Source organism: Lepidochelys olivacea (assembly GCF_965140295.1).
Source record: "Lepidochelys olivacea isolate rLepOli2 genome assembly, chromosome: 1".
In the NCBI taxonomy this organism is placed as follows: Eukaryota; Metazoa; Chordata; order Testudines; family Cheloniidae; genus Lepidochelys; species Lepidochelys olivacea.
In genome coordinates, this window is record NC_140411.1 from 311,300,561 (window position 1) to 311,318,883 (window position 18,323).

General features: G+C 43.5%; 1 protein-coding gene across 7 annotated transcripts in view; it reads right to left on the minus strand.

The window, feature by feature from the left end:
- Positions 1 to 18,323, minus strand: part of CADPS2 (calcium dependent secretion activator 2) — a 584,713-nt gene that overhangs the window by 245,952 nt on the left and 320,438 nt on the right. For all 7 annotated transcript variants that reach the window (XM_084638323.1, XM_084638324.1, XM_084638325.1 and 4 more), the window contains exon 8: positions 8,852 to 8,991. In XM_084638323.1, the coding sequence (XP_084494449.1) occupies positions 8,852 to 8,991 (140 nt within the window). The remainder of the gene's footprint in view (positions 1 to 8,851; positions 8,992 to 18,323) is intronic.

Consider the following 18,323-nt stretch of genomic DNA (forward strand, 5'->3'; position numbering starts at 1 on the left):
GAAAGAGCAAGATTTGAAGAAAGTGCAGTCTAAAATACTGATTACTTAACTTCTTAATATGTTATAATTTAAACGGGAGCAATTGTGGAATGAGACGCTACCCATCAAATATAAATGCAAGATATGCACTATGGACTGGAATGGACTTTGAAGCATTTCATCATATCCCCTTTATTAGTCAAGGGAACCAAAGCTGAAGAAAGTCAGAAACTGTTCCATTCCCAGGGAAGTCTTCACAGCTTGCTCAGGGAACAAGTGATTGTAAACCAGAGATCAACCTGGGCCATGGCAGTGCCTTGATGCCTCCAACAGTCTTGATTTGTACCTGCTAAATTCACCAAAATTTATGGAATCCCCATATCTATTACTGTCATTAGGATCTATTTTCCCAACTGTCAAATTAGTATGATTAAAATGTATCAAACTGGTTAGGAGAGGTATATACTAAAGCTAGTATGAAAGTGTTTTGAGATCGTCAGTTGAAATGCACTACATAAAACATATAATGCACTTATCTCCAATAAATTCGACATGAATCTTATACATTTGGTAGTTAGAATCTAAGTTAACTAGTTCAAAGATTGGTCAGGGATAACAAGTGAGAGACAACTGCAAGAAAATAAACTGATTTTCCATCTCTAGTTCTCATTCTTACTTTATACTACAAACAAGAAAACTATGTTAAGAGAACCTCATTAAAGTTGTAAAGTCAAGCACTCAAAAGTTAGGAAATGCCAGAGTTGAGGTTGCCTGTGGAACCTTAATTTGGCCCCTTTCATAGAATCATAGAACTGGAAGTGACCTCCAGAGGTCATCTAGTCCAGTCCCCTGCACTCAAGGCAGCACTAAGTATTATCTAGACCATCCTTGATAGGTGTTTGTCCAACTTTCTCTTAAAAATCTCACCACCTCCCAAGGCAATTTATTCCAGTGCTTAACCACTCTGACAGTTAGGAAGTTTTTCCTAATGTCCAACCTACACCGCCCTTGCTGCAATTTAACCCCATTGCTTCTTGTCCTATCCTCACAGGTTAAGAAGAACATTTTTTCTCCCTCCTCCTTGTAAAAACCTTTTATGTACTTGAAAAGTGTTATGTCCCCTGTTAGCCCTGGTCTACACTACAGGGTTAGGTTGAATTTAGCCACATTAGGTCGATTTTATAATGAATGCGTCTACACAAGCAACCCTGTTCCATTGACCAAAAGGGCTCTTAAAATTGACTTCTGTACTCCTCCTCAGTGAGGGGAGTAGCGCTAAAATCAACCTTGCTGGGTCGAATTTGGGGTAGTGTGGATGCATATCGATGTTATTGGCCTCCGGGAGCTATCCCAGAGTGCTCCAATGTGACCGCTCTGGACAGCACTCTCAACTCTGATGCACTAGCCAGATACACAGGAAAAGCCCCAGGAACTTTTGAATTTCATTCCCTGTTTGGTCAGTGTGGCCAGCTCAGCGGCACAGGTGATCATGCAGTCCCCCTAGAATTGCAAACGAGCTCCAGCATGGAGCGAACGAGAGACACTGGATCTGATTGCTGTATGGGGAGAAGAATCTGTGCAGGCAGAACGCCGATCAAAAAGAAGAAATGCTACTATATATGCCAAGATCGCACAGGGCATGATGGACAGAGACTACGATGGACAAAAAGCAGTCCCACATGAAAGTCAAGGAGCTCAGGCAAGCCTACCAAAAGACAAAGGAGGCAAACGGTGGCTCTGGGTCAGAGTCCCATACGTGTTGCTTCTATGGTCAGCTGCATGGCATTCTAGGGGGGGGATCCTACCACTACCCCACCACTGTCCATGGACACCTGCAAGGCGGGAGTCTCACACAACATGGAGGAGGATTTTGTGGATGATGAGGAGGAGAATGCACAGCAGGCAAGTGGTGAATCTGTTCTCCCAGGCAGCCAGGACCTCTTCATCACCCTGGAGCCAATACCCGCCCAAGGCGGGATCCCCGACCCTGAAGGCAGAGAAGGCACCTCTGGTGAGTGCACATTTGTAACTAAACACAATTGCTTTTAACCCCTGTAGTGTAATGTTTGATTTGCCCTGAAGAATTGGGATGCATTCGCAGCCAGTACAGCTACTGGAAAAGTCTGTTAACGTGTCTGGGGATGGAGTGGGAATCCTCCAGGGACATCTCCATGAAGCTCTCCTGGAGGTACTTTGAAAGCCTTTGCAGGAGGTTTCTGGGGAGGGCTGCCTTATTTCATCCTCCGTGGTAGGACACTTTACCACGCCAAGCCAGTAGCAAGTAGTCTGGAATCATTGCAGCACAAAGCACGGCAGCGAATAGTCTTGGGTTTTGGTTGCATTCAAGCAACATTAGGGCTATGTCTTCCTGTGTTAGCCTCAGGATAGTGATATCATTCATGGTCACCTGGTTGAAATAGGGGAATTTTTGTAAGGGAACAGTAAAAGGACACCGTTCATGCTAGGCTGACCGTTCATGCTAGGCTGTTTGCACTTGGCTAAAAGGGATCATCCCTGAGAAAAGCCATGCAGCAGAGGGAGGATGAAGGGATCATCCCAAATAGCCACGCAGAGGAGTGGGGGGAGATGTGCGCTGCACATCCACCCAAAAACCGCAGCCGCTCCTTTTAAATGGCAAACCCAACCGTCATTGCTTGCTATGAGAAAGGACGGTGCTGCAATTGGAAAACATTACCACATGCTATGAAGGCATTAGAAGCCAAACCTGCGTACCCTTTGGCTTACCTTGGCTGCCTGGAAACCAAATTCTGTTGCCCAGCCATGTGTGATGTGTCACCATACCGGCAGGTGCTCAATATAAAAGGTAAAATGCGACCTTGTACCTAAAGCACATGTGCTGTCCACTGTGAATTGCTTGATTCACTGTGAAAGAGTCTCCCTTTTGTTCTCGGAAATGTATCATCTTAAATTTTACGCTCCCTTTTTATCCCCTGTGCAGGTGCAAATGTTTCTATGCTCCCCCTGTCATCTCCGTCCCTGAGGATATCGCAGATTAGAAGGCAAAAAAAACGCATTCGCGATGACATGTTTTCCGAGCTCATGCAGTCCTCCTGCATTGATAGGGCACAGCTGAATGCATGGAGGCATTCAGTGGCAGAGTCCAGGAAAGCATTAAGTAAGTGCGATGAGAAGAGGCAGGATGCAATGCTGAGGCTAATGGGGGAGCAAACGGACATGTTCAGGTGTCTGGTAAAGCGGCAGGAAAGCCAACAAGAGCACAGATCGCCGCTGCATCCACTGTACAACCACCTGCCATCCTCCCCAAGTTCCATATCCTCCTCACCCAGAGGCCCAAGAACACGGGGGCGGGGGAGGCTCCGGGCACCCAGCCACTCCACTCCAGAGGATGGCCCAAGCAACAGAAGGCTGGCATTCAAAACAGTTTTGATTTGTCGTGTGGCTACAATAAGCAATGTGGCTTTGTCCTTCCCTCCTCCCCGTCCCCACCCGGGCTACCTTATCAGTTATCTCCCCTTTTTTTAAATTAATAAAGAAAGAATGCATGGTTTCAAAACAATAGTGACTTTATTTCCTTTGCCAGCTGTGATTGAAGGGGGGAGGGTGGTTGGCTTATAGGGAATAAAAATCAACAAAGGGGGCAGGTTTGCATCAAGGAAAAACACACAACTGTAACACCGTAGCCTGGTCAGTCATAAAATTGGTTTTCAAAGCCTCTCTGATGCGCAGTGTGCCTACCTGGGCTCTTCTAATTGCCCTGGTGTCTGGCTGTTCAAAACTGGCAGCCAGGCAATTTGCCTCAACCTCCCACCCTGCCATAAATGTCTCCCCCTTACTCTCACAGATATTGCGGAGCACACAGCAAGCAGCAATAACAATGGGAATGTTGGGTTGCGCTGAGGTCTAACCTAGTCAGCAAACAGAGCCAGTGAGCTTTTAAATGTCCAAAGACACATTCTACTGCCATTCTGCACTTGCTCAGCCTGTAGTTGAACTGCTCCTTATTACTGTGCAGGCTGCCTGTGTATGACTTCATGAGCCATGGGAGCAAGTGGTAGGGTGGGTCCATGGACAACTATTGGCATTTCAACATCCCCAACAGTAATTTTATGGTCTGGGAAGTAAATCCCTTCTTGCAGTTGCTCAAACAGCCCGGAGTTTCTAAAGATGTGAGCGTCATGCACCTTTCCTGGCCATGCCACGTTGATGTCGGTGAAACATCCCTTGTGATCTACAAGTGCTTGCAGCACCATTGAAAAGTACACTTTGCGGTTTATGTACTGGTTGGGAAGGTGGTTCCGCCTATCGCCCCACTGTAATGGAAACCCATTGCAGCAAAGCCATCCACTATGACCTGCACATTTCCCAGAGTCACTACCCTTGATAGCAGAACGTCAGTGATTGCATTGGCTACTTGAATCACTGCAGTCCCCACAGTAGATTTGCCAACTCCAAATTGATTCCTGACTGACCGGTAGCAGTCAGGTGTTGCAAGCTTCCACAGGGCTATGGCCACTTGCTTCTCAACTGTCAGGGCAGCTCTCATCTTGGTATTCCTACACTTCAGGGAAGGGGAAAGCAAGTCACAGAGTTCCAGGAAAGTGGCCTTACGTATGTGAAAGTTTTGCAACCACTGGGAATCATCCCATACCTGAAAGACTATGCGGTCCCACCAGTCTGTGCTTGTTTGCTGGGCCCAGAATCGGCGTTCCACTTTATCAACCAGCCCCACTGCTGCCATGATGTCCCAGTTGCCACATCCCATGCTTTCAGGAACGTCTGTGTCCACGTCCTCCTCACAATCGTCCTTGTGCTGCCGTCTCTTAGCCAGGTTCTGCACATACTGCAGTATAACGTACAAGGTGTTTACAATGCTCGCAACAGCAGTGGTGAGCTGAGCGGGCTTCATGCTTGCCGTGCTATGGTGTCTGCATGGGTAACCCAGGAAAAAAGGTGCGAAATGATTGTCTGCCGTTGCTTTCACGGAGGGAGGAAGGGAGGGAGGCAGGGGAGACTGACTAAATGTACCCAGAACCACCCAAGACAATGTTTTTGCCCCATCAGGCACTGGGAGCTTAACCCAGAATTCCAGTGGGCAGCGGAGACTGCGGGAAAGTTTCCCACAGCACACTGCTCTGTGAGTCGACGCTAGCCATGGTAGCGAGGATGCACTCCGCCGACTTAATGCGCTTAGTGGGGACATACACAATTGACTGTATAAAATCGATTTCTAAAAATTGACTTCTATAAAATCGACCTAATTTCATAGTGTAGACATACCCTCAGTCTTCTCTTCTCCAGACTAAACAAATCCAGTGTTTTCAATCTTCTTTCATAGGTCATGTTTTCTAGACCTTTCATCATTTTTGTTGCTCTTCTCTGGACTTTCTCCAATTTGTCCACATCTTTCCTGAAATGTGGCGCCCAGAACTGGACACAGTACTCCAGTTGAGACCTAATCAGCATGGAGTGTGAGAATTACTTTTCGTGTCTTGCTTACAATACTCCTGCTAATACATCCCACAATGATGTTTGCTTTTTTTGCAACAGCGTTACACTGTTGACTCATATTTAGCTTGTGATCCACTATGACCCCCAGATTCCTTTCCGCAGTGCTCCTTCCCAGACAGTCATTTCCCATTTTGTACGCGTGCAACTGATTATTCCTTCCTAAGTGGAGTATTTTGCATTTGTCCTTATTGAATTTCATCCTATTTACTTCAGACCATTTCTCCAGACCAGTTTGTCCAGATCATTTTGAATTTTAATCCTAACTTCCAAAGCACTTGCAACCCCTTCCAGCTTGGTATCGTCCACAAACTTTATAAGTATACTCTCTATGCCATTATCTAAATCATTGATGAAAATATTGAACAGAACCAGACCCAGAACCAATCCCTGTGGTACCTCACTCGTTATGCCCTTCCAGCGTGACTGTGAACCACTGATAACTACTCCCTAGGAACGATTTTCCAACCAGTTATGCACCCACTTTATAATAGCACTATCTTTGTGCATATGCCTTCTGATAACTGTCTTTAATTACACAATCATATATGTTTTCCTACCAACCCTTCTCTGATTCAGTGCCGAGGATGGATACTGATCACTTAATAAGCAGCTATTCAATATTTGGTTTTCTCCTCACTGTTGCATGTATGGCTCTAGACCTTATTTACTGCACACTCATCAAACCTGCTCAGAAAACAGAATTATTAAATTAATTACTATTCTATGGTATTCCTAACAATAGTATGTGGTGCTTCACAAACATCAATGAATTTATCTTCACAATATCCCTGTGAGATGAAGAGGTCTTATTTTTTTCATTTTACAGAGTGGGGACTGAAGCACGGAGAGATTAAGGTCAAAAGTATCCATTAACTTGTAATGCCCTAGTTGAACGCGCAGGACCTGACGTTTCAGAGCACCTCCTATGTTCAAAACACTGTTCCCACAGATTTCAGTTCCAATTGTAAGTCCTCAGCACTTCTGCAGATCAGACCCAGATTTCTCAGTTCAGACACCCAGAGAAACAGGAACACAAAATTAATGACCACATGTGAAAAGTCTGGTTTAAGTGACTTGCCCAGAATCACACAGGAACTCTGTGGAAGAGGCAGGGTTAGAATCTAATTTGCCAACACAGTATTCAAGTTCCTTAACTATGACAACCTCCTTTCTACTTCAGCAACCTCCAGCCTGAGTCACGAAACACTTTCCAACTTTGTCAACAAAGGCAGAGGTCCTACAGATGTCACCCTTCTTTACTACACAGACCTAATCCTTCACCAGAGGAGGTCCATCCAGTGTATCACATTGCATTCACATGAAGGGAATAAATTAGAGTTGCCTGAGTGCTTGAATTTGCCAACTTATTAATGTTCTTTTAACTAGGGATGTAAATATAAATATAAATGTAAATAAAACCATTTAAACTATTAAAATACTATCATTTAAAAAGTTAACTGATTAAAGGGAGAGGGGCTGGGGTTGCTCTGGCTGGCGACACAGGGGCTTGGGCTGGGGTCAGTTGGCCAGCTAGTGGGGCACGGCTGGAGTCTGGCCAGTGCAGCCAGGATCTGGGGTCCGGCCAGTATAGCCAGAACTTGGCGCTGCACGGCCGGGGCCAGAGTGGTGTAGCCAGGGGCTGATGTCCAGCCGACATGGCTGGGTTTGGCGTGGCACGGCCATGGGCTGGCTGGTGCAGCTGGGGGTTAACGGTTAATGTCAGTTAACAGGGAAGCCTAATGCTTACCGATTAACTGGTTTTACATCCCTACTTTTAACATGTTTTTTTTAATAATGCCCTAATTATTAAAAAAAACCAAAACCCTGAAACCCTCCCAAGAAATTCCATCATGTGGCATCATATTGACACCCACAGCAGCAGATCTGGACCACCACACAGACTCCAGCCATGTGAGCTAATGGAGTAACTGATCTCAATAGTAGATCATCATCCTGTAGGTGGAAGCACTAAAGGGAGATGGAAACACACTTTGCCAGTTGGTTTCACAGATATTTTCTGAGAACAGAAGAATATTGAAACTCAGGAATCATGGGTTCTATTACAGGTTCTGAATGGAAATGTCTTCTAGTCTGCACAGACTCACTTCTGCCTGTCCCTTTGCCTTCCCTCCCTCTGAAGCTTGACCCCTTCTGCCCTGTCCCCTCCAACCTCGCTCCCCAACTTCCCACTCCTGGCTTCTTATCCCTGTCCTATTCTCCTTCATTACCCAGTCTCAGTTTCCAATTCTCAGACTTCTCATCCCATCATACTCTCCTTGCCCAGCCAGTCTCAGTTCCCCCTTCCCAGCTCCTCACCCAATGCATCTCTCCCCTAATGCCCCAGGCTCCTGAGCTCGGTCCCCTTGAACAACCAGTCCCAGTCTCCTTGCCCTACCAATCCCAAGTCTCATTCTTTGAAACAACAGAACCATTTGGGCTGACATTTTCACAAAAAAACCATCCTGAGGCAGACACAGGTCATGGAAAACTTCAGGCCATACGGTTAAAGTTTAGCAAAGTCAAAAGGAACCGAAAACTGTGTTATATAATAGGAAGTCTGGGGAATCCTTAATAATAGGCGACGACACCAGCCCTGTCTGAAATAAGCAAAATAGAGACAATAGGAACTATTTCAGAAGAATTTAATAGCATACTCAATGCTAATTTATACAGTAACAATTAGAATCTAGAATGGTGTTCTTTTTCTGGAAACCTTCTGCCTTTTGTTTGCATTGTGTAGAAGGATAAAAAATATGCCTGCCGAACACTTTGTAACACTTGTAATTGAAGCCTTTTCCTTTTGCAGGAAACATTATTATTTTTGCAGTTGGGATGGGGGATGCTGGCCACGTGTTTTCATATTTTTTTTTATAATCCATTACACATAGCTCTAATATAAGATATAAAAACAGGGAAATGTTCCTAAATTGGTACTATACTGCAAATACCCTTGAACGGAAATATTGAACATGAGAGGACAAACTTTTTGTGTTATAAATAGCACCACATTCACATATAAAATTTATTTTATTTTAATGGAAATTGTGTGCCACCTAGATAACAAGTATTTTAAAAATCATTATTAACTCTAAGCCTAACATTCAAGAACTGCTTTTTGTAAATGGCATTGCACTTTTCACTCTGACATCTTAGAATTCGTTCTTAAATTTGTCTTTACATCCCAGTGAATCCTTTGAATTAAATGTTAGTCCAGGGTACAAATTATTTATAAAGCCAGCACATGGCACCTTCCCATATTACAGCAACTGTTGTGCATTTCAGTGCTGCTTCTCAACTTTGTCTTATAGTTACAAGTGGAAAAATGTGAACATAATATTGGAACTAAATAACATGCAGAGGAATTCAAAAATTCCATACTCACCCACAATGCTTCATGTGGGGTGGTTTATCCATCCTCACTGCCAGTTTAATCTTCAAGTCAGAGTCCTGGCTGTTTTTGGGGACTATCATTTTATGCAACTCAGGCGACTTTGAGCTATTGGATGTTGGATATAATATAACCTGTAAAATATAAAATAAGAACTTTTTTATTGTACTGACTCAAAAATCTTACCAGAATTTACTTGGTGACTTGTGACCGATTGAGAGCTTCATTGTATCTTTTCCAACAGGGGTTGTCAGAGTCAAGACATGGCTAATAAACCATTTTATTCCATCTCCTCACAACAGATGTGTTTTCAAAGCAGATTCATTTATTTTCTGACAAATGGGTGTTTTTATATCATCAGATAACATGTTTCCCTCCTGTGTTACTTCATTCCAAATGAATAGCTCAACAAGCACCAGCAGAACTGACAGTTGAGAAATGCTCAGGTACAATTAGCAGGCACCTAGACACTTCCATCATTCAATACTCCACGGGGAACATGTCTACTGAAACAATGTGCTATGCTATTATACAATAGATAGCATTCTCCAGCAATGAAATTAATTACTTGAGAGAACACAAGAGTAATACTCTGTTTCTTACCATTTTTATTATTCAGTCAGTGGTAACAATGAAAATCAATCACAGTAATATCACAGAAATTAGAGATGGAAGAGATCGATTAGGTCTAGCCCATCTTGCTCCAAGTGCAGTAGACTACAGTTATGTCTCTAGCACTCTGTCCAACCCACGTAATCTATTCATAGAATCATAGCATATCAGGGTTGGAAGGGACCCCAGAAGGTCATCTAGTCCAACCCCCTGCTCGAAGCAGGACCAATTCCCAGTTAAATCATCCCAGCCAGGGCTTTGTCAAGCCTGACCTTAAAAACCTCTAAGGAAGGAGATTCTACCACCTCCCTAGGTAACGCATTCCAGTGTTTCACCACCCTCTTAGTGAAAAAGTTTTTCCTAATATCCAATCTAAACCTCCCACACTGCAACTTGAGACCATTACTCCTTGTCCTGTCATCTGCTACCATTGAGAACAGTCTAGAGCCATCCTCTTTGGAACCCCCTTTCAGGTAGTTGAAAGCAGCTATCAAATCCCCCCTCATTCTTCTCTTCTGCAGGCTAAACAATCCCAGCTCCCTCAGCCTCTCCTCATAACTCATGTGTTCCAGACCCCTAATCATTTTTGTTGCCCTTCACTGGACTCTCTCCAATTTATCCACATACTTCTTGAAGCGTGGGGCCCAAAACTGGACACAGTACTCCAGATGAGGCCTCACCAATGTCGAATAGAGGGGAACGATCACGTCCCTCGATCTGCTCGCTATGCCCCTACTTATACATCCCAAAATGCCATTGGCCTTCTTGGCAACAAGGGCACACTGCTGACTCATATCCAGCTTCTCATCCACTGTCACCCCTAGGTCCTTTTCCGCAGAACTGCTGCCTAGCCATTCGGTCCCTAGTCTGTAGCTGTGCATTGGGTTCTTCCGTCCTAAGTGCAGGACCCTGCACTTATCCTTATTGAACCTCATCAGATTTCTTTTGGCCCAATCCTCCAATTTGTCTAGGTCCTTCTGTATCCTATCCCTCCCCTCCAGCGTATCTACCACTCCTCCCAGTTTAGTATCATCCGCAAATTTGCTGAGAGTGCAATCCACACCATCCTCCAGATCATTTATGAAGATATTGAACAAAACCGGCCCCAGGACCGACCCTTGGGGCACTCCACTTGATACCGGCTGCCAACTAGACATGGAGCCATTGATCACTACCCGTTGAGCCCGACAATCTAGCCAGCTTTCTACCCACCTTGTAGTGCATTCATCCAGCCCATACTTCCTTAACTTGCTGACAAGAATACTGTGGGAGACCGTGTCAAAAGCTTTGCTAAAGTCAAGAAACAATACATCCACATGAATTACATGAATACATCCACATGAATAAATCTTTATTTCAAATTAAACAGAAGCTTGGATCCAAACTGTTAAAAAATCCTTTATTTATTACTAATTACAATTAAGCAGTCTCCATGTAGTACCTGAATAACATTAGATAACCATAGCCTCCTCCATTCTCATTGTGGCCACAGCCCTTGAACAGGATTACACTTCGAAATCACATGTCTCTAGGGGACTCATGACAAGTCAGTGTGTTCAGACTATCACCACCAAGAAATGAAATATTTCAAAATAAAGCACAACCCAGTAAAATAACAATCTACTTCTTCTGTGTCACTGTTCTACAAGATTCACGAGAAAAGGTTATCTAAAACAACTGGTTTCATAAGTATATCTATATATCTCCTCTGTGTAATATGGGAAAGTTAAAATGAGAACTTGAGTACAAGTCGCCAAGAAAAGGTAAATGTAAAGAATACCTTCACGGCTAAGACCATTACAATAGTACTGTATCTGAGGCCTAAATCTCTGGGATGTTGAACGCCCCCAGTTTACAGCATTTTATCTTAGTACTTTGCAGAATCAGAATCATGAGTTCTGGTAATCACAGACTCATACAATCGTAGGACTGGAAGGGAACTCGAGAGGTCTTCTAGTCCAGTCCCTTGCACTCATGGCAGGACTAAGTATTATCTAGAACATTCCTGATGAGTGTTTGTCTAACCTGCTGTGATAAATGAAAGGGGGGGGTAGTTCTCTTTTGTGGAGACCCAGCCAGCCAGTTAGCTATAGAATCCCTCTTGGTAGCTGTTCTCTACTTGCTTTACCTGTAAAGGGTTAAAAAGTCTGACTGCATGCATAGGCAAAGGAAAGTGAGTGAGCACCTGACCAAAAGAGCCAATGGGAGGGCTAGAACTTTTTAAAATTGGAAAAAAAATCTCTCTCTTGGTTGGTCTGTCTGTTGTTCTCCGGAGAGAGGAGACACATACCAGCAATGTTATAAGAAGCTTTAAACCAGGTATGGAAAATCATCAGATCATACCTAGAACTACTTCTTAGAACCCCAGATATGCAAGTAAATCAGGGAATGTGTAGGAAGGACATGATTAGGGTTATTTCTTTTATTTTTTATTGGCTTGTCGACTCCTCTGTGCTAACCTCCAAATGCTTTTCTTTTGCTTGTAAGCTGGACCTCAAGAAAACCATTCTTGATGCTTAATTATTATATTTGCTCTTTTTAATTCTAGCAATAGCCTAAGTTCCAAATGTATTTTCTTTCTTTTTGTTTTTAATAAAATTTAACTTCTTTAAGAACAGGACTGGGGGTTTTTGTGTGTGTCCTAAGAGGTTTGTGCATATGTTGTTTAATTAGCTGGTGGCAACTGCTGATTTACTTTGTTTTCTTTCTCAGCTCTTCCCCGGCGGGGGGGTGGGGGAGTGGGGGGTGAAAGAGCTTGAGGGTACCCCACAGGAAGGAATTCCCAAGTGCTCCTTCCTGGGTTCTCAAAAGGGGGGGGGGAAGGTTGCACTTGAGTGGTGGGAGCATCTACCCATTCAAGGTCAGAGACAAGCCGTGACCTTTGGAGTTTAATACTAGCCTGGAGTGGGCAGTATTAATTTTTAGAATCCTTTTAAGCTCCCACCTTCTGCACTCAAAAGTGCCAGAGTGGGGAATCAGCCTTGACACCTACTCTAAAAAATCTCCAATGATGGAGATTCCACAACCTTCCTAGGCAATTTATTCCAGTGCTTAACCACCCTGAGAGTTAGGAATTTTTTCCTGATGTCCAACCTAAACCACCCTTGCTGCAATTTAAGCCCATTGCTTCTTGTCCTAACCTCAGAGGTGAAGGAGAACAATTTTTCTCCTTCCTTCTTGTAACAACCTTTTATGTACTTGAAAACTGTTATATCCCCTCTCAGTCTTCTCTTCTCCAGACTAAACAAACAAATTTTTTCAATCTTCTCTCATAGGTCATGTTTTCTAAACCTTTCATCATTTTTGTTGTGCTCTCTAGACTTTTCCAATTTGTTCACATCTTTTCTGAAATGTGGCACCCAGAACTGCACACAATACTCCAGTTGAGACCTAATCAGTGCGGAGTAGAACAGAAGAATTTCTTCTTGCATCTTACTTACAACACTCATGCTAATACATCCCAGAATGTTTGCTTTTTTTGCAACAGTGTTACACTGTTGACTCATATTTAGCTTGTGGTCCACTATGACCCCCAGATCCCTTTCCACAGTGCTCCTTCCCAGGCAGTCATTTTCCATTTTGTTTGTGTGTAACTGATTGTCCCTTCCTAAATGGAGTACTTTGCATTTGTCCTTACTGAATTTCATCCTATAAACTTCAGACCATTTCTCCAATTTGTCCGATCATTTTGAATTTTAATCCTATCCACCAAAGCACTTGCAACTCCTCCCAGCTTGGTATCATCCGCAAACTTTATAAGTGTACTGTCTATGCCATTATCTAAATCACTGATGAAGAAACTGAACAGAACTGGACCCAGAACTCATCCTGCAGGAGCCCACTTGATATGCCCTTACAGCTTGACTGTGAATGACTGATAACTACTCTTTGGGAACAGTTTTTCAACCAGTTATGCACCCACCTTACAGTCGCTCCATCAGATTCTAGGCTGTATTTCCCCAGTTTGTTTATGAGAAGGGTCATGCGAGACAGTATCAAAAGCCTTACTAAAGTCAAGATATACCACAGCTACCACTTCCCCCCCATCCACATGGGTTGTTACCCTACCAGAGAAAGCTATTAGGTTGATTTGACACAATTTGTTCTTGACAAATCCATGCTGACTGCTAGTTATCACTTTATTATCTTCTAAGTGTTTGCAAATTGATTGCTTAATTATTTGCTCCATTATCTTTCTGGGTATTGAAATTAAACTGACTGGTCTGTAATTCCCTGGGTTGTCCTTACTCCCCTTTTTATAGATTGGCACTATATTTGTCCATTTCCAGTCCTCTGGAATCTCACTGTATTCCATGACTGTTCGAAGATAATTGTTCGTGGCTTAGATATCTCTTCAGTCAGCACCTTGAGTATTCTAGGCATTGGCGCCCGACTCCGTGGGTCCTCCGAGGCTGGAACACCAATGGGGAAAATATGCTCCCCATCATCTCCCCCGCCATCCCCACAGCACCTCCTGCCTGCCAGCAGGCCCTGCAGATCAGTGCCTCCTCTTCCCTCCCTGTGCCTCATATCTGCTGCAATCAGCTGTTTCGTGGCATGCATGAGGCTGGGAGGGAGGGGGGAGGAGCAACGATGTGGCACACTTGGGAGGGGTGGAACTGGGTGGGAAGAGGCGAGATGGGGGTGGAGCAGGGGTGGGAAGAGGCAGGGCAGCAGTGGAGTGGGGGCCGGAAAAGGTGGAGTGGTGGGGTTTTGGGGGAAGGGATGGAGTGGAAGATTGGACAAATGACCAGGGAGGAGTACAAAAATGAAGGAGTGAAATCAGGAAGGCCAAATCACACTTGGATTTGCAGCTAGCAAGGGATGTTAACAGTAACAAGAAAGGTTTCTTCAGGTATTTTAGCAACAAGAAGGTGGTCAAGGAAAGTGTGGGCCCCTTGCTGAATGGGGGAGGCAACCTAGTGACAGAGGATGTGGAAAAAGCTAATCTACTCAATGCTTTTTTTGCCTCTGTCTTCACAAAGAAGGTTAACTACCAGACTACTGCACTGGGCAGCACAGTATGGGGACCAGCCCTCTGTGGAGAAAGAAGTGGTTCAAGACTATTTAGAAAAGCTGGACGAGCACAAGTCCATTGGACTGGATGCACTGTATCCGAGGGTGCTAAAGGAGTTGGCGGATGTGATTGCAGAGCCATTGGCTATTATCTTTGAAAACTCATGGCAATCGGGGGAGGTCCCGGATGACTGGAAAAAGGCTAATGTGGTGTCCATCTTTAAAAATGGGAAGGAGGAGGATCTGAGGAACTACAGGACAGTCAGCCTTACCTCAGTCCCTGGAAAAATCATGGAGCAGGTCCTCAAGGAATCAATTTTGAAGCACTTAGAGGAGAGGAAAGTGATCAGGAACAGTCAGCATGGATTCACCAAGGGCAAGTCATGCCTGACTAACCTAATTGCCTTCTATGACAAGATAACTGGCTCTGTGGATGAGGGGAAAGCAGTGGACCTGTTATTCCTTGATTTTAGCAAAGCTTTTGATACGGTCTCCCACAGTATTCTTGCCAGCAACTTAAAGAAGTATGGGCTGGATGAATGGACTATAAGGTGGACAGAAAGCTGGCTAGATTGTCGGGTTCAACGGGTAGTGATCAATAGCTTCATGTCTAGTTGGCAGCTGGTATCAAGCGGAGTGCCCCAAGAGTCAGTCCTGGGGCCAGTTTTGTTCAATATCTTCATTAATGATCTGGAGGATGGCGTGGATTGCACCCTCAGCAAGTTTCCAGATGACACTAAACTGGGAGGAGTGGTAGATATGCTGGAGGGTAGTGACAGGATACAGAGGGACCTAGACAAATTAGAGGACTGGGCCAAAAGAAATCTGATGAGGTTCAACAAGGACAAGTGCAGAGTCCTGCACTTAGGACGGAAGAATCCCATGCACTGCTACAGACTAGGGACCGAGTGGCTCGGCAACAGTTCTGCAGAAAAGGACCTAGGGATTACAGTGGATGAGAAGCTGGATATGAGTCAACAGTGTGCCCTTGTTGCCAAGAAGGCTAACGGCATTTTGGGCTGTATAAGTAGGAGCACTGCCAGCAGATCGAAGGATGTGATAATTCCCCTCTGTTCGGCATTGGTGAGGCCTGGAGTACTGTGTCCAGTTTTGGGCCCCACACTATAAGAAGGATGTGGAAAAATTGGAAAGAGTCCAGTGGAGGGCAACAAAAATTATTAGGGGGCTGGAGCACATGATTTATGAGGAGAAGCTGAGGGGATTGGGATTATTTAGTCTGCAGAAGAGAAGAATGAGGGGGGATTTCATAGCTGCTTTCAACTACCTGAAAGGGGTTCAAAAGAGGATGGATCTAGACTGTTCTCAGTGGTACCAGATCACAGAACAAGGAGTAATGGTCTCAAATTGCAGTGGGGGAGGTTTAGATTGGATATTAGGAAAAACTTTTTCACTAGGAGGGTGGTGAAGCACTGGAATGGGTTATCTAGGGAGGTGGAGGAATCTCCTTCCTTAGAGGTTTTTAAGGTTAAGCTTGACAAAGCCCTGGCTGGGATGATTTAGTTGGGGATTGGTCCTGCTTTGAGCAGGGGGTTGGACTAGATGACCTCCTGAGGTCCCTTCCAACCCTGATATTCTATGATTCTAGTCTATGATTGTATGAATGGGGCAGGGCCTGGGGCAGAGATGGGGGTTGACCACCCCCCTGACACTTTCGAAATTCGGCACCTGTGATTCTAGAACGCATTTCACCAGGCCCTGGTGAACTGAAGACATCTAACTTGTTTAAATAATTTTTAACATGCACTTTCCCTGTTTTAGCGTCTGAGCCCACCTCATTTTCCTTGGAATTCATTAAGTTAGATGTCCAATGGCTACTAAACTTTTTGGTGAAAAATGAAACATGAACCTCGTTTAGCACTTCTGCTATTGCTACATTTTCTGTTATTACCCCCCCCCCCCACTGAGTACCGGGCCCACCCTGTCTTTGGTCTTCCTCTTGCTTCTAATGTATTTGTAGAATGTTTTCTTGTATCCCATTGTGTGTCTAGCTAGTTTACTCTCATTTTGTGCCTTGGCCTTTCTAATTTTGTCCCTACATGCTTTGTTGTTTGTTTATATTCATCCTTTGTAATTTGACCTAGTTTCCACTTTTTGTAGGACTCTTTTTGGAGTTTCAGATCATTGAAGATCTCCTGGTTAAGCCATGGTGGTCTCTTGCCCTACTTCCTATCTTTCCTACCCAGTGGGATAATTTGCTCTTGTGCCCTTAATAATATCTCTCTGAAAAAATACCAACTCTGTTTTTCCCCTTTGACTTGCTTCCTATAGGATCTTACCTACCAACTCCCCAAGTTTGCTGAAGTCTGGCTTCTTGAAATCCATTATCTTTATTGTGCTGATTTCCCTCCTACCATTCCTTAAAATCATGAACTCATCATTTCATGATCTCTTTCACCCAAGCTGCCTTCCACTTTCAAATTCTTAACCAGTTCCTCCCTATTTCTCAACTGTTTTAGTGAAAGAGAAAAAAAAATCAAGATATATCGTCATATACTGTCTATGAAATGTGCACATTTCATAATAAACTAGAAGTAGTGACTTGCTTTGGGGTGTCAAGTAGATTTAGTTCCCTTTAAAGAGCTAGTAAGCTGACTGTATATCTCAGTTTTAGTTCTTAAGATAGATGCTTCTACTGTTCAAAAATGAATATTATTTTTCAGAATGAGGCCCCTAAGGAAGCAAAATTATTTCTATTTAATATAAAAATCATCTTCTAAATACATATCCAAAGCCCAAAATCTTTTAATGTAACCCTAAATTGCAATGCATGTGTGTCTGAAATAAAAAAATAACGTTAATTCAAAACAAAGCACACTGAATATTAAGCAAAGTATCTGTGTTCAGGCTTAAGGTTATTACATTCTAACAATTTTAAATCTCTCATTGTGCTTACTAACAGAATTCCAAGAAAGGTAATTCTTGATTCTTCCCCCCCCTTCCATGAATATAGAAGCCTTTGAGTTCCATTGCATAGGAAATGGTTTCTAGTTGTTTTTTCCTTTTAAGCAGAAACTATGTAAATAACGTTATTACTCCTTCCTTGCATTTTATGATTTCATATATATCTAGGCATTCATGCCAAACAGTAGATAATAGTCTGATTTTTTCCCTCTTTTACAGGCAATAGTTACTACTGTCATGAAACAGATTAACAGACCTAATGAGTTGCAAGCAACATTTCTTTCTCTCCAAGGTTTTTATTTATTTTTTTAAAGTTGACGTAAACACAAATAGACAAGTGTGTCATTAATTCATAATTTTTGTACTGGTAGTTTCTGTCTGTATTTTAAAAAGGATGATAGAATTTTCTTCCCATATCTCTTTTTGGCACAAGTTCTTGTGTACCAAATGTGCACAGAAGATCTATTTGCATTTACCCCCTCCCCCCCGCCAATAAAACGTTAACTTTAAGTACAGATTGCTGAGAGGCAAGTCTTGTACAAATTGCATTCCAAGAATGTTAGTGATAATGTTTAACATTTTTCTAGCACTTTATATGTACAAAGCATGTACGGATATTAGCTAATTAATTATCAAGGTAGGTGAGGTAGACAATTATTAACCCCTATGTGTCCGATTATCACATTGCATACATTGTCGTAGCACTGTGGAAGTCAATGGGGCCACACTGATTTACACCAGCTGAGGATCTGGCTCAGTGTATTACAGATAAAGAAACAGAGATGGGAAGGCAAAGCAATGTCCCCAAGGTCACCCAGTGAGTCAATGGCAGAGCTGTTATTAGAATTCTGGACCTCCTGACTCTATGCTCATTCTTCCAAAGCACAATGCTTCAACAAGGAGGTTAGAGGGAGGT